At 38.1% G+C, this 22,967-nt stretch overlaps 1 protein-coding gene across 5 annotated transcripts in view; it reads right to left on the bottom strand.

The window, feature by feature from the left end:
- Positions 1 to 22,967, bottom strand: part of smoc1 (SPARC related modular calcium binding 1) — a 223,256-nt gene that overhangs the window by 40,699 nt on the left and 159,590 nt on the right. For all 5 annotated transcript variants that reach the window (XM_039741047.1, XM_039741048.1, XM_039741049.1 and 2 more), the window contains exons 7-10: positions 20,368 to 20,448; positions 12,232 to 12,424; positions 11,221 to 11,303; positions 117 to 222 (exon numbers count right to left, since the gene is read on the bottom strand). In XM_039741047.1, the coding sequence (XP_039596981.1) occupies positions 117 to 222; positions 11,221 to 11,303; positions 12,232 to 12,424; positions 20,368 to 20,448 (463 nt within the window). The remainder of the gene's footprint in view (positions 1 to 116; positions 223 to 11,220; positions 11,304 to 12,231; positions 12,425 to 20,367; positions 20,449 to 22,967) is intronic.

Genomic DNA, 22,967 nt, shown 5'->3' with positions numbered 1-22,967 from the left:
ACAGTTATTGACCCTAATGTCTCAGTTTGGAATGAGATATAACAATAGATTAGATTTAAACCTGTAAATTAAAAGAGCACTGCTGAAATGCACTTTTCAGAACATGCATTACTAACCTCCCAGCACCCGAAGGCGCAGGTGAGTTTACAGCTTGTACCATATCAGTAGTAAGGGCGTCCAGTAGGCTTGTGATAAACTCATTTTTCTTTCCATCTTGACAACCTAAAAGGGTACATAAAAGTCAAGAGTTAGAACATGTGCTTTTCTTTCATCAACTTCTCTAAATACAAGTCAGGCAACTGGAAGAAATAAAAGACAATGAACTAAAAGGTATGAGTTTTCTTCTTAGAAACTCAATTTAATTGCAGGCCAAACACAAAGCATATAAAACATATAAACATCGCACTGTACCTATAGTTGTACATAACAGTTAAATATGGACAACTCAAAACAAATCCTAGAATGCAGTAGTCCTGCAAACTGAAAATGCAGCTGGAATGTTAAAGAGTGCAAGAGCACCTCTAGATCCTCCCTCTAAACATTAAGAAGAAAGCAATGCTAGACCACCATCTAGAAAGCTGCTAGTTTTAACCTCATGAAGTATAATGGGTGATGGATTGAATGGCAAATGAAAAGCAACAGACTTGGTTTTGCTAAAGTCCTAATTCAGAGTACCAAGTCAAGAGTTCCCACTTAAACAAATCCTTGTGCTTTGGTCCTGTTCCTCCTGTTTAGAAATATTTTGTCATGGGGTGATGTAAACAAATAAAATATAACACATGTAAAAATGTGGATTTTTTAATACAAAGCCTGTTCATTCAGCTGGGAAAAGTACATTTGCATGTTTACATCTTTATCATTAATTCTATACATATCAATTTACATTGTAAATTATAATAAAGAAGGAAAAATTATATTAATATTAATTCATATTATTATTATTTCATGTATTAATAATTTTTCTTCTGTCTTGCACCCACAGATTAATTGCAGTGGTCTATGAGATCGGGACGATCCCCTGCTGATCTGGTCTCAATGCACATTCCCAGTAACAAGATGAACTTTCAGGATTAGCGGTATTGCAGTATGCCCCAGTGCTGTGGACTAGCAGTGGGCTGCTTGGAGTCAGAAAACAGTAACAAACCTGTGTACTAACCTGGACCACTTCATCAGAAGGACTTGGTGAGGTAGGTAATGTGGTTATGTGACAAAATGAATTCTGAATGCATCAGAGAGGCTGTTATGGACATGAAAAATAACTTGTATGTCATTAAAAAATAATGGAAACCATATTTTACATTTATAGCAGCTATTTTACCCATCTTCACCCAGGAAATTTCCTACTTTTCTGTAAACAATTCTTTTTGTCTCCCCACCAGGGCTATTATTAGTTCACTGGAGCTTCTTACTCTTGAATATGCTACATATACTTGGCCATGAGTAAAAAGTTACTTTTATAGAACAACTGACTTGGACTTTGCTGATGGTCATTGCAAAACACAACTTTACAGGAAAATGTATTCATTTGAATTCAAATAGGTAATCAGTAGAAATAATGGGAATTCTGTGTAGAAATATAATTTCACTCTGTAGCATATCCTGTAAAAACAGTAGCTTCAATCAGATTTGAATGTAACACTTTCATTTGTAAACTTGCACCATTATACAATTTTGGAAGGGTTATATTAAAAGCAGTACACACTGAATTGTGGTTTACTTTAACTTATTAGATACAGCTTTGATGTTTATAAACTTCACATTTGTGTGGGCCAGGTTAATAGTTAAACTTTTTAAGCACTGTTCAGGTATTTCAGGCTTTTAACAGGTCAATGGACAAACTCACAAACTTTATCAGTAACAATAATAATAACTGTTAGTAGGTGACTCTAAATCGGCCCCAGGTAAGTGGCCAGAAAGTTCTTGCCTTGCACCCCAGCAATATTAGCCATATTATATTTGCCAGTTCATTTACCTAGTGGAAGCTTGAAAAGCACAAGCCTCTTTATTTTATATATATTTTATTGTAGTTTGAGGTTGTGGGAGGTAAACTCTGCTTTCCTCCCACATTCCAAAGACAAAAATGTTATATAAAATAAAAAAGAAGCTTGTGTTTGAGAAGCCTCAGCTGTCTGCTCTCTTGACATCTGAAGCGGCACTTCTGTTCAACCCTGTGGCATTTTCAGCCAAACAGGATGGAGCACAGTTATGATTTACACTGCTCTACTCTCACAGCACATCACCCATACTGCTGATTCAGCAAATAAATTTGGAGGAAAAAAATAACATGCATAACACTACAAGGTGACATCAAGAGGCTCTAGCTAAAGGTACACAGGCCTTTAACTTTTACGACTTGTGACACTGAACACCTACACTAGCACCTTTTAAGTGTCCAGATGGGAGGCTTTAACAGGCAGGTGAGAATTCAACCAGTGAATTTTTCTGCTCTAATTGTGTCGGCAAATAAGAACTTCAAAAGGCACAATCTAATAAGCTCAATCTCACTCCTCAAGTTTGGCTCACGGTGAGTGGAAGAAGGGTCCGTGGGACACCAGGTGAATGCAATTAGTGCTGCTGATACAGCAGATGCCTACAATGAATGTGTCACTGCATCTGCAATTGAGTGTTAAACTGGATGTCCTTACATGGAAATGCTCAAACATTCCCAGCTCCAAATGTTTGTGCAGGGAGCTGAAACATTCTTAGCCTTTGATTTGCCTTAAATTGAGGTTACAAACATCTATTGGATGGGCCACTTAAAAATAAGAAGGATTGGCCTACCAGTCATCCATCAGTAGAGTCTGAAACAGTCAAAAGACGGCAGTCTAAAATGCTTCAGCAGTAAAACCTATGATCAGCAGTGTGCTTGTGATTTTTACTCCTTGAGTGGCAAAGTAAAAGAAAAAAATGAAGGCTGGCATCTGGCCAGAAGGCAAAAGAGGAAAACTCTTTATGAACTCAGCAGTTCAGACTTCAGAGCAGTATTTTTACTTTACAAGCAGTTTTATTTTCTGAGAGGTAGCCATTTTGCTATAACTGTAATTCTATAATTACTTTCAATCTTTCCAAATTTTCCTTGTAAATTTTTTGCCATATTTAGGAGAACCATGTAAATTGTAAGGAAAGCACCAGTTTTGAAAACTAATTTATGATTCTTTTTTTAATGAATAACCTAAATACTGGGCAGCATGGTGGCGCAGTGGTAGCGCTGCTGCCTCGCAGTTAGTAGACCCGGGTTCGTTTCCTGGGTCATCCCTGCGTGGAGTTTGCATGTTCTCTCTGTGTCTGTGTGGGTTTCCTCCCACAGTCCGAAGACATGCAGGTTAGGTGCATTGGTGATTCTAAATTGTCCCTAGTGGGTGAGTGTGTGGGTGCCCTGCGGTGAGCTGGCACCCTGCCCGGGGGTTTGTTCCTGTCTTGCGCCCTGTGCTGGCTGGCATTGGCTCCAGCAGACCCCCATGACTCTGTGTTAGGATATACAGTGCATCCGGAAAGTATTCACAGCGCATCACTTTTTCCACATTTTGTTATGTTACAGCCTTATTCAAAAATGGATTAAATTCATTTTTTTCCTCAGAATTCTACACACAACAACTCATAATGACAACGTGAAAAAAGTTTACTTGAGGTTTTTGCAAATTTATTAAAAATAAAAAAACTGAGAGAGCACATGCACATAAGTATTCAAAGCCTTTACCATGAAGCTCAAAATTGAGCTCAGGTGCATCCTGTTTCCCCTGATCATCCTTGAGATGTTTCTGCAGCTTAATTGGCGTCCAACTGTGGTAAATTCAGTTGATTGGACATGATTTGGAAAGGCACACACCTGTCTATATAAGGTCCCACAGTTGACAGTTCATGTCAGAGCACAAACCAAGCATGAAGTCAAAGAAATTGTCTCTAGACCTCTGAGAAAGGATTGTCTCAAGGCACAAATCTGGGGAAGGTTACAGAAAAATTTCTGCTGCTTTGAAGGTCCCAATGAGAACAGTGGCCTCCATCATCTGTAAGTGGAAGAAGTTCTAAACCACCAGGACTCTTCCTAGAGCTGGCCGGCCATCTAAGCTGAGCGATCAGGGAAGAAGGTCCTTAGTCAGGGACGTGACCAAGAACCCAATGGTCACTCTGCCAGAGCTCTAGAGGTCCTCTGTGGAGAGAGGAGAACCTTCCAGAAGGACAACCATCTCTGCAGCAATCCACCAATCAGGCCTGTATGGTAGAGTGGCCAAACGGAAGCCACTCCTTAGTAAAAGGCACATGGCAGCCCGCCTGGAGCTGGCCATAGGGCACCAGAAGGACTTTCAGACCATGAGAAACAAAATTCTCTGGTCTGAAGAGACAAAGATTGAACTCTTTGGTGTGAATGCCAGGCGTCACGTTTGGAGGAAACCAGGCACCGCTCATCACCAGGCCAATATCATCCCTACAGTGAAGCATGGTGATGGCAGCATCACCTGTGGGGATGTTTTTCTGCGGCAGGAACTGGGAGACTAGTCAGGATAAAAGGAAAGATGACTGCAGCAATGTACAGAGACATCCTGGATGAAAACCTGCTCCAGAGCACTCTTGACCTCAGACTGGGGTGACGGTTCATCTTTCAGCAGGACAACGACCCTAAGCACACAGCCAAGATATCAAAGGGGTGGCTTCAGGACAACTCTGTGAATGTCCTTGAGTGGCCCAGCCAGAGCCCAGACTTGAATCCGATTGAACATCTCTGGAGAGATCTTAAAATGGCTGTGCACCGACGCGTCCCATCCAACCTGATGGAGCTTGAGAGGTGCTGCAAAGAGGAATGGGCGAAACTGGCCAAGGATAGGTGTGCCAAGCTTGTGACTTCATATTCAAAAAGACTTGAGGCTGTAATTGCTGCCAAAGGTGCATCGACAAAGTATTGAGAAAAGGCTGTGAATGCTTATGTACATATGATTTCTCAGTTTTTTTTATTTTTAATAAATTTGCAAAACTTTCAAGTAAACTTTTTTCACGTTGCCATTATGGGGTGTAGAATTCTGAGGGAAAAAAATGAATTTAATCCATTTTTGAATAAGGCTGTAACATAACAAAATGTGGAAAAAGTGATGCGCTGTGAATACTTTCCGGATGCACCTAAATACCCTCAGAGCATGATTTTAATCATACTTCACTGAAAGTATTGCTGCACAAAATTAACAAAATAAAAGGAACCACAGAGAGGGGTGCAAACTCAACTGAAAGCAGGCACTTCTGTAATGATATGGTTGTTGATGGGATGTTGCTAACATTAGCTTCTCATGTTTAAGGTAATGTGTAGAAATGCTGGGCAGCCCAATTATGTTCACTACAACATTAATCAGCAAGAGATCATTCTGAGAGCTTATGTTCGTATGGTTTGATTAAGAGGCAAAGGAAAACCTAGATATATAACTAAAACAAAAAGGCAGAGACAGATTCACAGTTAGTAGCCTTGCAAAGGTCAGATACAAAAATATAATTTTTACTGGGTACCAAAACCAAAACGTAAGCTAGAAGTCATAATTCAGATAAGATGACACTGCAACCATCAATGGGCACTGTAAAGACATTTAGAAAATTTCAGTGAATAAGAAAAAAGGCTTCATCAAAACAACAATAAAAGAAAAAAGCAGCTGACACAAACATACAAAAATTTCAGAAAAGTTCATTTGGAATCCATCACAAAATGAGAGCTGAATGTTGAGTCAAGCGTGTCAGAATTCTCAGAGTTACGTTTTATAAGGCAACCATGAGATTTGCTGGGGAGTGAGATGCAAAGGCATTGTTAGCTGGGGCTACTGTGAATGAAAGTGCAAACTCACTGAAAGTTAAGTCTGTGCTACCCTGATTCAACTTGTAAGGAAAGTAAGACAAACAACTCTGGATCCAGTAAACTCAAATGTTAACTTTAGGAAGGAGTAGTAAGTGGACACTCCATTAAGCTTTGCCAAGGATACTATGGCTGGGTTTTAGTGTATAAAGCTCTTACTGGACCTAAAAGAGCAGTATTCAAGATAAGATGGTGCAAACAGAGCAGATAGCCTCAGAAGGTGAGGTAAACACCAAAATATACACAAATTGCTTTCATCCTCTGGTGAAGAACTTTTTTTCTTGGTGGAAGTTGAACCTTTTCAGGATGAAAAGGGCATAAGTGGGCAGTGGGCTATACAAATGAGTGATGAAAACCACAAACTATTTTTAAAACAATTTAAACTAGCTCAGCACTTATGACTGGCCTAGTGACAGTGTTTGACACACCATACTCAACTGTTTTATTCAATATAGCTCATTTCTAATGGGAGAAGTATGTTCTACTCCTTTGATACCATGTTAAGAATCTTGACAAACACCCACTATGACAGTTTACAAAGGTGTTTCCTTTATTTGGTTAGATACCTGAATATCACAGTGCGACAGCTGACAGACACTTTTAATATCAGCTTCTGCCTGACTGGGCCCTTCTTTGGGAGGCTGCCTCCACATTCTGTCTGATAAAATGATTAATCACAAGTCAAGGGACATCCCAGAGATCGCTCTCCTGGCTACCATTTAATTATTAACTCAAACAAAGAGCTGTAAGTCAAAGCCTGGCAACCTTGATGGACAAAAAGCACTGGCTTATGTACACATAAGAAGCCAATGGCAAAACCTCTCTTTCTTCCTTTAACACTAGAATTACCAAAACCTACGAAAAAACTTGTAATCCCAGGCCACCTTAAATCCCTTTACACCTCTCTGTCAGCGTCTTTTGTGTTGTAAATGTGTTGATCAGCAAAAGCAGCCTGCTATCCCATCTCCCCACCAACACAGAAAGGACAGAAAGTTCTCTCAGCTCAGGACTGTTTAACTGCATGTGAGTTATCTGGAGTTGTATAAAGTAAATAATAAATTGTTATTTGGAATACATGCATTTCATGTGTGTTCCGGGTCTACAACAATCTATGTAAAAACATTGTTAAAACAGAAACATTTTTTCATATTTTAGTAATAATTGACAAAATGCAGACATGAAGTGTATAATGTGTGAAGCCTGAAGTCCAAATATCACTTTCACAAAAGGTACAAGTATAACAAAACAAGTGCGTTTTTATTCAAGAAGATAACCGAAGAAAAACAACTTGTGTTAGTGTGCAATATTGACACACTCTTAATACGACCGCTTTTGTGGTGCAGCACTAAGAACTACTGACTCGTAATAAAGACGTTCGTGGTTTGATCCCAGCCACCTCAGTTTTGAGAAGTGAACTGCTCTTATTCTTACTATTATAGAATAAAAATATACATTTGATTTAAGTCTGTAAAAGTCAGTGTAAATTTATGGTACTTGTAAAGGTTAGTGTTTTTTTTTATTATTCAGTTTTATTCTCTTAGTCACGTTCACCCCGATCTGATTGTTTTCAAATAAAGACAAGCAATAGCAGAGGTGAATTCAGATGAGGACAAGGGTTTAAATGTCAAGTCACATATAAGAATAACACAGCTGCACCTGGCATAAAGGCAAAAGATGGCACCATTTGGATGTAGCAACAGGTCTGTCCTGCCAGACAGTCTGACCCACAGGGCTTACAGAGCTTGCCAAGGTATCGTGAAAAGTTCTGTTTGTGATTCTGCTTTGTGATGATCTTTATACAAAAAACATTCATATGTTACTTATATAAAAGCCAGATCGAATTGAATGTTATTTACGTTGATTCATTTACTTATCTTCCTACAGCGTAAAGTCACAAGTAAACTGCAGAGCTTCCTCTGTTTGATCAACACGGGCACACTGACAAAGTACATGCATACTGAAGTGACTTTAGCTGCATAAAATGACACATTGTTAAAGTTCTGATTATATGATTTGGCTTGATCTCTTGTGTGACTGGATTGACATTTGCTTGATTTCTTAAAAATCTGAAGATGCAAAAGAGTTTTGGGTGTAAAGTAGGAAAATCCCAAGAATCGGTACTTGAGTACTAAGTTGATATCAAAATTACAAAAATGTAACGGTACTAGCTTTTTTTACAATATTAAGGAGTGAAAGTCAGTACTGCATTTATATGTAACTGTATATAATATAGTATAATAATACTTACGTGAGAAAAACCTGAATATGAACTGCATATTAAAATGGCTGATGATGTTGGCGCTACAGCATTGCATCAACACATGTTAAAAAGAAAAATGCCAGGAGTCATGTCTTGGCAGGTTTGGGTTTGAAGCAAAAGATGTTCAGTGTGCATTGCAGGAATTATGCCTTTTATTTTAAAAAAGTCAGACCCCACACACATACATACAGACTTTATGAACTTCTTCAATGAGAAAATTAAAAATATAAGATCACAGATCTCAGCATCACAGTACAAACCAAATACTAGCTTAGCAGACCCTGTCTCACATTGCATTCAGCACTTTAATAATTTTAATCCTGTAACTGAGCAGGAAGTCGTAACTTTAATTTCGAAAATGAAGCCCACTACTTGTTCCCTAGATCCAGTGCCAACAAAACTAGTAAAAAGTGCAATGGATGTTCTTGTAGCACCAATTCTAAACATTATCAATAATTCATTATTGCATGGCACAGTACCTGATGCACTAAAAGTGTCAGTCATTAAACCATTACTTAAAAAGTCAGACCTAGACCCACACATACTAAATAACTATAGGCCTATTTCAAATTTACCATTTCTCTCTAAAATACTAGAGAAAGTAGTCGCCAGTCAGCTTCAGTCACACCTTACGCATTACAATTTATTTGAGAAATTCCAGTCTGGCTTTCGCACTGGTCATAGTACAGAAACGGCACTAACACGGGTTGTAAATGACATTCTGATATCCTCTGATGAAGGAAATTCCACTGTAATTATGTTGTTGGACTTAAGTGCAGCGTTTGACACCATTGACCATTCTATTTTACTGCACAGGCTAGAAAATGATGTTGGGCTTACAGGCCCCGTGCTCGCTTGGTTCAGTTCTTATTTATCAAATCGATTCCAGTATGTACAGAAATGTGCTGACAGTACTCCATCATTATACACAGAAGTTGAATATGGTGTCCGCAGGGCTCAGTACTGGGACCTTTACTGTTTTCACTTTACATGCTTCCACTGGGATCTCTCATTAGGAAACATAATGTTAATTTTCACTCGTATGCAGATGACACCCAGTTATACCTTTCATTTAAATCAAATGAAGTTTCTCCGATGTTGTCTTTAATTAGTTGTGTTAGTGAATTAAAGGAATGGATGAATGAGAACTACTTGTCTTTAAATACAGATAAAACAGAGATGTTAATTGTTGGAGGGAATGACGCTGATCACAGCAATATTTTGTCGTCATTTAACTCAGTTGGAATCCCAATTAATTTTACTGAATCAGCCCGCAATCTAGGAGTTATCTTTGACTCTAGCATGTCATTTAAAGCGCATATTACAAAGTCGTCCAAAACCTGTTTTTCCATCTTAAAAATATTAGGAAATTAAGGCTTTCTAAATAAACAGGATTGTGAGAAATTAATTCATGCATTTATCTCTAGTAGGATTGACTACTGCAATGCGGTGTTCACTGGCTGTTCAAACTGTTCTCTATACAGCCTCCAGTTAATCCAAAATGCGCTGCAAGAATTATTACAAGAACAAGAAAATATGAACACATAACCCCAGTTCTTAAATCTTTACACTGGCTCCCAGTTAAATTTAGGGCAGATTTCAAAATCCTCCTTTTAACATATAAAGCATTAAATGGCCAAGGTCCGCTTACTTGTCTGAACTTATCATGACTTACAAACCTGAGCGCACATTAAGATCTCAAGATGCCGGTCTGCTTAGGATTCCAAGGATTAATAAAATAACAGTGGGAGGTCGAGCTTTTAGTTACAGGGCCCCTAAACTGTGGAATGGTCTTCCTGCTTCCATAAGAGATGCCCCTCGGTCTCAGCCTTTAAATCCCGGCTGAAGACTCACTACTTCAGTTTAGCATATCCTGACTAGAGCTGCTGATTAACTGTACATACTGCATCTCTGTTGTTAGTCATTAGCACTATAACATAAGTAACATGATAATTATATTTGAATACTAACCCTCACCTATTCTGTTTCTTTTCTCGGTACCCAAATGTGGCCATTGGTGCCACGCCCACCTGCCAAGTTGTTTGCCTGCCTATGGTAAAGTCATCCCTGATGGAGGATCACAGGAATCATGGGAAAGAGGGTCCTTTCATCGGAGCAATGTTTCAGCCGTGGCATGGCCAAATGGAGATGCAGCTAGATGGATGAGGTCTCCAGGACTCTAAAAATATCGAAACCTAATTATGTCATATCATCTACTGTTAAACCGTAATTCTAAAATTTTTATTATGCTGTCTTAAGGAATTGTTCTGTTGTGTATATTGTATTGTATTGACCCCCTACTTTTGACACCTACTGCACGCCCAACCTACCTGGAAAGGGGTCTCTCTTTGAACTGCCTTTCCCGAGGTTTCTTCCATTTTTCCCTACAAGGTTTTATTGGGAGTTTTTCCTTGTCTTCTCAGAGAGTCAAGGCTGGGGGGCTGTCAAAAGGCAGGGCCTGTTAAAGCCCATTGCGGCACTTCCTGTGTGATTTTGGGCTATACAAAAATAAACTGTATTGTATTGTATTGTATTGTATACATATAGGCTTTTATCATTGCCATTTTTAAGTCATTATGAACAGAGTTTAAAAACAGATTTGTAAGAGTAGGAGTGCAGAGATTTGAGAGTGCAGTAATGTGACCAAATCAGATGTGAGCAGTACATAAATCATTGCTGAGTACAGTGTCCTGCATACTATGAAAAAGGGATTGGAACCTTTGCAGGTTTGAAGTAACAGATTCTATTTTACTTGCCTGGTCAGAATTTTCTGGCAAGTGAAGTGATTTTCAGTGAGCTTTTCCTTGTTTGCCTTGGTTGCAGCTTCTGGTTGCAGGTGGTACAGCAGTATTCTCTTTTACATACAATGTCCAAAGTTATTAGCAAAAGTCACCCCTGCTGGGTCAGCCATTGATCAGTCAGTTTTCGCAAAATGAACTTGAGGCTTTTATGTACACTCTCTCTCTCTCTCTCTCTCTCTCTCACTCACTCACTCACTCACTCTTTATGCTTTTGCAGTTGCTTCCCTTACCAAGGAAAGAGTATGGCAGAGATGTCTTTTCAGAATTCTTAAATGATACAATTTTCAAAAAAGCAAAGCCATCCATTCCACTAGAATATACAACACGAGACACACCTGGAAGCTCTCTTTCCCGGAAGGGATCTTCCATCTCTGGATTCCTAGATCTGGCTGCATTGTCGCACTCAGGGGTTTGGTACCTATGAGAAGAGAATATTACTTAAATAGTCTTTCAATAAAACTATAAGTTTTGACACAGGGCTTAGGGTGAACCAGATTTCACTTAAGTCATTTTTGCAGACAACTCCAAAGTCACCAGAAAATAAACGAACAGTAACCTGTGTTTAACCTACTTAAAAAGGGGTTTGTGATGGTACTAAAAACCTGTATTTTTTTCTTAAAACTGCTACACAATTTGTTTTAAAACAATGCATGTGTGACTCTGCTCCAAAATCTAACTACTGAGACGAACCTTTCAAATACAAATATTTTGTGTGTGTCTGGCATCCAGATTAGTAATCACACAGGTTGCATATTCAGTCTCTTGTGTGAAAACTGCCAGAAGCAAAGGACTCGTAATGTTCCCATTTTAACATTTTGAAGGTCGGTGTTTTGCACTCCCTGGCTGTCTAAGCTTACGGATACTTTGAACAAACAATGTGCTTTCCTAATTAGTTTCTGGGTTTCAATGCTCTTTCCTCTTGATTACTGACAGTGATTTAGCTAAGCATTTTGTTTTTTGACTTGATTTATTGAATTTTGCATGACTTCTTGACCTCGTGACATCTCCTGATCCTCTTTTCACTTGCCTGACATATTTTCTGCCTTAAACTGAATGCTACTGCTGCTTGTTCCGTATCTGCCCAGATTAAAAATTATTTGTCAGATCCAATGAGATACTTGTGACACTGCAAACCACTTCTTGTACATAATTGCCTCATTTTTCCCTACTAAAATAACAAAGAATTTATCTTTTGCCTGGGCTATTTTTTTCTGAAGAAACAGATTTCTTGCTGTATATTTTTGAGGTACAACAATTTACATGAATGATGAAATCATGAATATGTGAATTATTCTGGTAGAGGTCAAGCTTTAAATCATTCCTCAGTGTTTAGATTCTGGACTTACCGAGTGGAAGTGCCAGGAATTGGCCGGCCTGTGTCTACCAACACACACCAGCAGTATCCTGTAGACTGGTGGCACTGAACCGACTGGTACAGGCCACCAGCAGCACATTCTGGTATGAAGATGGCTTCTCGGGGATTCTGATGTGCTTCATCCAGAGCACTCTGCCTCTCCTGGTCACAAGAGGGAATTTTTTCTAAAATGATAATAAATATTAAATATTTAATGATACAAGATAGTAAACATTCATATTATGCAACGTTTAAATTAACTTTATATATCTTGCATTTTAAGTTATAAGCCACAACTCAAGGTTAGGCCTTTTGCAGTTCTTACTATGTGTATTAAATTATCGAAAACAAATTACATCATTTGTCTGTATTCTTTTTTTTTTTTTTAATCAGACCATGGGAATACAAGAAATAATCAGAAATCAATTCTCTCTATAAAATGCATCTTGGCAATAAGCAGCTAAAAATTACACAAGGTCTGGTAAAGACGCTCTGTAAAATATTGTATGCTTTTATAGACTTATGGAACATTCATCATCAATTTCATTGTGCTTATCCAGATGAAGGCTTTTGTTAACAACAAAAGTTAAAAAAAGTCTCTCTCCTACACAAACCTGTAGCTTCTCACTTCCATTCCAACCAAGGCCTAAATTAGGATAGAAATCATCAAGTTAATACAAATAGCCAAAACACTTACATGGCTAACATCTGACCACATCTCTTTGATCACACTTCTGCCCTACAGGCAACTGCTAAAATGAATCAGAATAACAACAACTGCATATGTCAGGAAATGCACTTCTAATGTTTTAATAAACCAAGAAATAAAGACACTGGCTAATAAGATGCATAGTTCAAGTTTGTTTTCTTCTCAAAGCCTGTGATGCATCCCTTTAATCTGGCAACAGAGCACCAGCTATAGCAGCCAGGAGAAACCTCAAATATGGCAACGAAACAGCAAAAAACTACAACATGCAGGTAACCACTGAACTTGGTAACAAACCAGAATCATGGGAAGTGTGGCAAGGCATTTACGTAAAAACAAGCAATATGAGAAAGTTACCTGTGTAGCAGCCCCAGTGTTTTTCTTAACACCTTCCTTGGAACAAGTTCAGATTGAGCAACACATAAAGGCAGAAGCACCTGCTCAGCCAAATGACTGTGATTCTCAACCTGCCCGGTCCAAGGACAAAGAAAGATTTTGATGAGAGTGAGCGTCTGTAAACAAACCTGCAGGGCTACGTGTCGTTCTCAGCTGCACTCAGTGGACGTGCCTTTAAACTGGGTAGGCATCCTCTGTGCCTTCATAAGTATCACTGGCTCAGGCTGAAAACCTCACCCACATTACGACAATTGCTCCTGTGCCAAAGGAATCTGTAATCTCACTGTAAATCTGTGGTAGTCACTGTTATCAACATAAATATCAGACACAATGCACTCACCTGATTTTGCCTACCACAAACAGATCAAAAGTCATGTCAACAGGACTCTAACCGAACCCACTAAAAGAAACATTTGCAAATGATTTTTACAGATTTCAGGTCACCATTTAACAAGCACATCTCTCTCAAAGCAAGCAACGACCTTCAGGAACTCTGGACTAAGCATCTCTGTGTGTAACCAAATCAGGACATCCTTAATGGCAAATCTTAGATGAGCAGGCCTAGCAACTCTCACTCTGAACACTGTAGCACTCCCCCAAGCCCAATGGAACTTTTCCATCTTTAAGCAAGGCTGGGTCACTAAACATGACAAAAAATTTATCAAAAAAATGTGTTGACACCACCATGGACGAGAGTCTCTTTATCAACAACAAGCCTTTTCAGGGGATGTTATACTTCTCAAAGAATGGTATAAGGACAAAGTTTTGCTGCTCAACTAGAACTGGGTGATAAAACGATAAAGAATTATCACAAAGTAACCTTTACTCAATAGAAACATAAGCCATGGTTGATAGAAAGAACTCATTCCACCCATGTTTTGGCAGAGAACAAATCTGACGAACCAGTCAGGTGGCTGGAACAGAGTTGCAGCCACATCAGGTTAGGCTGACCCACACAGCATGGAGTGTAACAGATGGCAATAGCATTTGGGTTGCAGCAGCTGTGCACACCAGCACCTCAGGAGTGGGAGTAAGATAAAAGAGAAAATGGCAAAAGAAAATGTTAACGAATAGTCCGACAAGAAGCACAGTAGAGTGGACTTCAGATTGTGACAGGTAATCCCACTAATCGTTTCTAGCAGTTCCATCCTTTACAGCACACACATACGGCTTTACAGTCCCAGACCCAAGCAAGTGCTGCACTAATGGTGATTTCTTGTGCCTTTCTTATTTTTATCTTGGAGCATAAACTGACCACAATTAAGTGAATATGTCAATTTTGTTTATGTTCTGAAAGTTGAATTTGTGCTGAGAATACATACAGAGTGTTTTTGTCTATTTGTGGGATTGTTTCCCAACCATTTAAAACAGTTTGGGTCTATACAAAGGAAATTATACAGTATATAGGTAGTTTTTTGAGATATTACTTTGTATTACTATCTACTTTATTTATTTGGAATTGACCAAAGAATTTAGTTATGCATTTTGTTTGTGTTCACCTGTAACACTTGAAGTTTTTGGTCAGAATTAAGATTGTTGTTCATTATATACAGTACATTTATTTTATTTTTCAGTTGGATAATTTTCTACAGTACATTTGTGATGTTTAACGTCTGACACAATATACATAATATTTAAACCAAAATTAACCTTATGATATCTTCTCTTCTCACTTAGGAGTAAAAATGAATTATTAAGCTTGACAGAAATAGTGATTTGATTTATATTACAATATATATCGCTAGACTGATATGAAGAAAATTATTGAGATAAACTTGTTTTTCATATCACCCTGCCCTACCCTCAACATCACCAAAACTAAGGAGGATCATGGTACTCTTCAGGATAACTGGAGAGAGTCATGCACCTATTGGCATAACCGTTCCTAGTTTTGTTACTTTTTTATTGCATTGAGCAGCTTTTGGTTCTTAGACACACCATTCATGGTCTTTCAACACCACATTTCTGGTTAAGAAAGCACAACAGCCCATTCACTTTTTAAAAGTTATTTTTTCTCCAAAGATTCTCACTAAAATTTGTAAATTAACAGTAAGCCAGGTCAAGAGTGGTATGACAATTGCACTGTACCAGAACACAAGACCCTGCAGTGTAGCTGGCACTCTATTGTCACTCATAATGACAAGCCTGAAGAAAGATTTGCTTTTATCTTGAAACCAACACACCCCAATAAAAACAGACTGCCTGTAACAAGTGATTTCACAGTATTAACTGTGGCCCTAGCAGATGATAACTAAGATTCTGTCTCCAGAGGCGACTGCTCTAAGACAACAAGGGAATCTCCTCCTCCTATAAAAAGGAGACACTGGGCAGCTGCATGATGATCAGAGGAACTGTCAAAGTGGCTGGACCTCTTTTTGATTGACAGCGTTTTGGCATCGGAGCATTTCATGTTCAGTCCCATGCAGTTTTTAGGCAAGTGAAGCTGCTGCTTGTAGTCTGCTATTTGCTAGCGATATAGCCCACTATTTTTATTTGTACATATCTTACTATAAATAAAACCAGTGTTCTTGAGTCTGATTCTTCTTTCAGTTTAGTAAAGTTGGTTCATTTATTTCAAACTAGATTGTGGATTTTGGACTAGCCCACCAGGAGTAAGCTATGTGATTTCTTGGTATTTTTTACAGACATGGAGTTGGACAGTGCAATGCCTCAGCAATATAAGCTTATTGTCTTTAGTGGCAGAAATTGGATATACATCAGCAGATGTAGAGAAGAGGTACTCCTGCTTAACACTAGAACCTCTGAAACATACGAAAAAAGTTGCAATCCCGGGCCACCTTAAATTCCTTCGCACCTCTCTGTCAGCATCTTTTGTTTAGCAAATGTGTCGATCAGCACAAGCAGCAAGCAGCCTGGTATCTCATCCTGCCCACATATACTGTATATAGTGATTTGGAACACATGCATTTCATGTGCCCAACCTACCTGGAAAGGGGTCTCTCTTTGAACTGCCTTTCCCAAGGTTTCTTCCATTTTTTCCCTACAAGGGTTTTTTGGGAGATTTTTCTTGTCTTCTTAGAGAGTCAAGGTTGGGGGGCTGTCAAGAGGCAGGGCCTGTTAAAGTCCATTGCTGCACTTCTTGTGTGATTTTCTTCTATACAAAAATAAATTGTATTGTGTTGTATGTATTTTCCGTGTCTACAGCGATCTATGTAAATGTAGGATGAGAGGAAATGTGAGCCAAGAAATGTTGAACACATTCCAAGAAAAGAAACTCTTTTCATGTTATACTATTAATGACAACATTTTGACATGAAGTGTATAATGTGTGAAGACTGAAGTCCAAATATCAAATAAGCACTTTCACAAAAGGTACAAGTAAAACAATACAAGTACACTTTTATTCAAGAATATAACTGAAGAAAAAGAAATCAGGCTAGGGTATGATGCTGACACAACCGCTTGGGTGGTGCAATGGAAAGAACTGCTGGCTCAAAATCAAGAGGTTGCGGGTTTGATTCCGTGACCTTCCTAGATTCACCATTTTGAGTAGTGAGCTGCTCTTATTGTTACTATTATAGAATAAAAACATACATTAGATTTGACTCTGTAACAGCCGGTGTAAATTTATGGTACTTGTAACGGTCAGCATTTTTTTTTAATTCAGTTTTATTCTCTCAGTTATGTTCACGCTCCCCCAATCTGTCACTGCTGTTTTCAAATAAAGACGTGCTATAGCAGAGGTGAACTCAGATGAGGATGAGGGTTCTACAGCAGAGAAAGAGAACAGAAACTCTCCCCGCAAGAAACATCCACTCACATATAAGAACAACGTGGCTGTACCAGGCATAAAGGTGAAAGATGGCACCATTTGGATGCAGCAACTGGTTGGGGATCATCCTGACAGTGAATCTGACCCACATCTGTCCTTCAACGAAACAGCATGGCTTACAGAGCTCGCCAAGGTATTGTGCAAAGTCCAGTTTGTGATTATGTTTTGTGATGGTCTTTATATTAAAAAAAAAAACACATTTAATGTTACTTATATAAAAGCCACCTTGAATGTTGTTCACCTATATTTATTTACTTATCTTCCTACAGAGTAAAGTTACAAGTAGACTGCAGAGCTTCCTGTGTTTGATTGCAATGGCAGCTTCCACCTGCAGTTATAGACACTTCAGTAAGTGAGCAATGGTACCAAGAATGCAGTCAGACTTCTTTTTTGGTCACATACACTGTCAGCATGGCACTTCCAGATCTAAATACTAGCTTGTGTACTGAAGTGTTTATAGCTGCAGGTGGAACAAACTGTCACACTTTAAAAAAAACTGATCTTTTCCTAAATAAGGAGTGGCATTGCACATGTAGTTTGTCAACATGCCTAATACCATAATATGAAAAAAGTTTCTGTTTTAGGTATTTCATCAACATTTCTTGCTATGCATTACCTGTCATCCTACATTTACCCAGATTTTTGTAGACACAGAACACAAATGAAATGCATGTGTTCCAAATAACAATATATTATTCACCCAATACAACTCCTGGCACCTCACACCCAGATTAACAGACATGAGCTGGGAGAACGTTTTGTCTGACTTGAGCTACAGTGATGGGGAGAACAGGTAGCAGGCTGCTTGCGCCGATTGACACATTTGCAAAACAAAAGATGGTATAGGAGAAGTGCAAAGGAATTTAAGGTGGCCCAGGATTACCACCTTTTTCGTAGTCTTCAGGGATTTTAGTGTTAAAACTAGTCAAGATGTACAGCCGCAAAACAATGGGCCAAAACCATTTAAGCAACCTTGCTCTGGTGGCCATTGAGAGGAAACTGATCAAGTCTCTGTAAAAGACTCCTAGTTGGTTTGACAGGGTCACAGACTATTTTCTACAAAAAAAGAAATGAGAGCAGAATGTACAGATAAATAACATGATGCAGTAATTAATTTTATGATGTAGACCTAAAATGTGCATCCCCTGTTATAAAGACCACCTACTGCCACTGTCTTGTGTCTCTGATCTATTATATATTTCTAAAGACTCATATATTTCACCTGTGACAAGAACCCATTATATAAGCACCTGCATGACCAATCAATATATACTGATTCAATGCTACAGACAGTCCTCTGCTCCTATTACTTCACTGCCTACTTATTTACCAATTTTATATGGTATATATTTTAATTCTCTTCAGTGTTTATGGATATTTAGGGTTCTGTCTCAAGCTCACTGTAAATCGTTTCAAGGCATAAATCTAAAAGCACCTTGAGATAAACTCCCAAAAATCAAATGCATTCCCATAATTATCACTCTTTTCAATAAGTGAACTTCCAATACAAACAAAACAGCAGAGTTCTGACCTCATACTTACTATCACAAGTTAGAAAATCCACAAAGAGCGTCCTGAAATGGTGTCTCAATGAAGGCCTTTGTCCAGAAACCCGCAATTTTGTGCCTAAATTTCTGGAGCAGCACTGACGTTGTTGGCTTCAGGCCTGTCATAAAGAATGAAGTCAGACTTTGGTCTCCCAGGGAGCAAGCTCTCACTGGCACAGCACATGGCGCCTTTCTCCTGGACACCGAGTCCTTTTGGTCTGTTCTGTATTCCAACAACCTGTCGATCTCCAATGACGTCTAACCTCTGAAGGCTCAAAGCCAAGAAGGTTGACCAGAGCAACACAAAAACTGTAAAGCTTTAAGTGGCAAAACACAGTAATGGAAAAAAAAATCTAAAACTAAGGACACTATGTTCAAGTAATCCCAGCTTGTAGGCCATCCTGAACAGCAGTACAGAATATCGGAGACTCCTATACAGTACCTCTCAATGACCTGAATGCCTGCAAGCTTAGATAGAAGTGAAAAATGAACCTCAATCCACTTCCATGTACAAAAAAAGCACCATGAGTACTAACATCTCCCATCACCTGGCTTTCTGTTACTCACAGAAACAACTCCACTGCACCAGAATAGAAATGACAAAAATGTTACCCTCACTATGCAATATTCCTTCAGCCAAATTCGTATGCAGCCCTGGAGATGATGAGTGTTATTCAAACTGTGAAGATGCAGAGAATGTAAAAAGCAGGTACTGTCACCAAAGCGCCTTTAGAGGACAGTTCTGGAACACATCTAAACATTTGCCGAAACTAGCAGTGTTTTTCTGAGACACATAAATAGTAGGCATCTGCACCCTCCGTATTTGATATAAAGATATCTTCTTTTTACTGTCACTGGCTGACATGTAAAGGGGTGTCCAAAATAGTACACTAGGCCAATTTCTTACCAATGCCTTTAGATAATTTTATTAGCACAGCTGCTGGTCTAAAAAAAGTTAAAGTCAAGCATATTAATATTTTTCTATAAATTATAAATAACTGTGAGTAATTTCTAATAAAAACGTTTCAAAATTCACTAGCCTATGCATATTAAATGATTTGAGTTAGTTTATTGAGAAGTTTTGTGCAACAGAACCAATGACCAAAAAACACCACTGGGGGTTGCTCTAATTATTGGGAAAAACAATAAATATAGTTTGGACTGGAGCAATTAAGAAGACACCATCAGAGCTCCTATAAGGTAAGCGACACCACTTCATGCCAAGAGTGGGTACAGATGCCAATGCCTTCTCCTGTTTCCTCCTCAGAAACCTACTGAGGTCACTACTGAGCCAACCAACCACATGAAGAGGTTTTTCATTCTCGGACCAGAGAGGACACGAGATGAAGCTCATATTCTGTGCATTATATGAGGCAGATGTTGTAGCTGAGGCTACTCAATTCTTCTGAGTTTCACTCTCACAACTCATATTTTGCTTTTCCTTCAATTAAACAGTGTTTCACTGTGGAGGTGCCCCATCTCTTCCTTTTTGTTTTGTTTCATAGTGTTATGATATATAATTTAAGGTTAGTGTTTTACACCAAAGAAAATAAGACCTAAGAACTCAATGTATGAAATTTACAGACATGCAGCCACACACTTGAAAAACTTCTGTCATATTACAAACCTTGTTAAGTTCCCAACATTGTTCATATGAATTAAATTTCAGACTAAAGATTGTATTACCTGGACTCCTTGAACTTGAACTGTTCTGTTTATTCTCTTTAATGACCAACTGTTTGATCCACAGGGTTGGAGCAGTGATTTCTGGAGAAGAAAAACAAAAACCCTCAAAGTAAGAATGGCTCTTAGAGCTCAGCCTTTTTCACTTGTAGCTAACTACAGTTTGAAAAACAGAATTTGATGTTCTAATTGTCCTTTAGTTTTTGTTAATAAAAATCCAACCTACAGGATTTTTGCTGCATTTTGTACAAAATGGATTTTCACTACTAAAATCTACTAAGCTTTCATTATAGCTATGGAAGAAGATACTACACAAGTAAAACTGTGAACTATACACTCATTATGTTCTAATACGAATGAGAACTTTTGGAAAACTACACAAAATAACACAGCACTTTAAAATACCTAAAATTGGAAACCATCTTAAGGGTTTATCCTGTACCAGCTGTAGGTAATCCACCCACAGAATGCAGGCCTGTACACTACAGCCTGTACTGTGAAGTGCAAAAACGAGCCACCTGTCTGCTGGGCTGAATGGATATTCCGTTAATCTAGCAAGCTTTTCCCAATGTTAGGAATATGGGCTGAAATATCATCACTTAATCATCTTACACGGATCTATCATATGTTATGCACAAAACCAGCCAAATTTTCTGAATCCAAGGAATTACCAATCAATGTCAATATAAAGACATCCTGTTATCAAACTCCTGAAATTTCCTTTTTGAGAAGAAAAACAAAACTTGCACAGTGCTACTGAGAGTGCAAAAAATGGACAAGAATTTCTATCTACCATATATTAACTCCTTTTTCAAGAAGTCTTCACTTCACTCAAAGGAAACTGACAGCAGTACTTTTTCCCTAGAAATGATGGCATAAACATGTTCTGTGATTCAACAGTTTAAACTAATTCTGACTTGAGACTAGACCCCTAATGACAACTTTAGAAGATACTGTAGCAATTAGTTTCTCATAATTATTTGCAGGGAAGAATGGAAACACTCTTTTATCATTATTTACACCTGATATGAATCTGACAACTGAACAGCTTTTAAGAAATGCAAAGTGAGTTACATGGCAAGAATGGACGCAATCCCTTAATCATTTCTTGGCAAATATAAAATTTGAGCTGCATGATGATGCAGTAGTTAGTGCTTCTGCCTAAAGGGTCCTGGGTTGCATTATCTCTGGCTTAGTATCACATTCCAAATACATACACATTAAGTTAATAATGTACTGTATATCAAATTGGTTTTGTGATGGATTGAGGGTCCTGTTCTGCACCCACTGCTTCCACAATAGTCCCTGACTACTGTGAACTACTCCAAGTAGGTTTGAGTTTTTTATTTTTATCCATCCATCCATTCATTTTTTTATTTTTTCTCCAGCCGTCTGGAGTTTTTTTGTTTTTTCTGTCCCCCCGGCTATTGAACCTTATTCTTATTCGATGTTAATTAATGTTGATTTATTTTGTTTTCTTATTGTGTCTTTTATTTTTCTATTCTTTATTATGTAAAGCACTTTGAGCTACTGTTTGTATGAAAATGTGCTATATAAATAAATGTTGTTTTTGGATGTTATGTCATTAGAGCCTCATGGCCACACAAACTCAGCAAAGTCAACAGTTTAAAACATAAAAAATAAAATCTGTTAATATCTGCTGCTTTAAAAATAAGCCTAGTGCTTACATTAATGCCAAACAAATGATAATATATATGTATTTATATGTTTTGAGTGATGAAAAAACCATATTAATGTCCTAAAAATACACAGTGCTTACAGAACAAGAATAATGTGAGCAACCCATTACAAAAGCTAATGACGCTTTAAAAGAATCCATATCAAAAAATAAATAAATAAATAAAAATATCTGAAGTGAGTGTTCATTTTCTGATAAAAAGTGTATCATTAGTATCACACAAAATATCACTAAAAAAATCACTAATACCCAAAAGTGTTTGTTTTAATGTACATATCCTAAAACATCCAGTTTAAAATTAAACTGGCTGTGCTTGGGTTCTAATTTTGCTCAGGTGGTTTGTCGTGTGGTGGGTGAAGCATCACCCTGTACAAGTGCATGCTCCCAACCATGCAGTATAAAATATATACGTACATGCTGTGTTTTTAAATTAGGATCATTAAAAATATAATATTTATAAACATGATTGATCAGAGAGATAAAATGGGGTTTTGTATTTTAATATGTTCTTTTTATCACGGTGCCAGAGAGGGGCAGCGAATAGTGCCAATGGTGAACATGGGCTGAACATACATTACAAGTGAGAATTTCACTATACTCTTTACTTGTGACAGCAATGACCTTAAAAACCTGTAATTGTCTTCTACTACTACTATTACTTTAATTGTACTTTGTCTTCCATAGCTGACTGTTCATCACTTGAATAGACAATGTGTTTTAAACTGGAAAAGGGCTGTTTGAATGTACAGTGTAGAGAGAATGGGCAAAACCTAAAGATTTGAGAACTTGAGAGAAAACAACGTTTTATAAGGTTACGGTTTTATAGAGATATTTTAATAAAAATAAACAAGCCTATTGCAGTCCTGTGGACAAAATCTAACTACTACTGAAAAAAATGAATGGT

The sequence above is a fragment of the Polypterus senegalus genome, chromosome 18 (genome assembly GCF_016835505.1).
Source record: "Polypterus senegalus isolate Bchr_013 chromosome 18, ASM1683550v1, whole genome shotgun sequence".
NCBI lineage: Eukaryota > Metazoa > Chordata > Cladistia > Polypteriformes > Polypteridae > Polypterus > Polypterus senegalus.
Note: the sequence above shows the minus strand (reverse complement) of the source record. Positions and strands in the feature narration are given on the sequence as shown.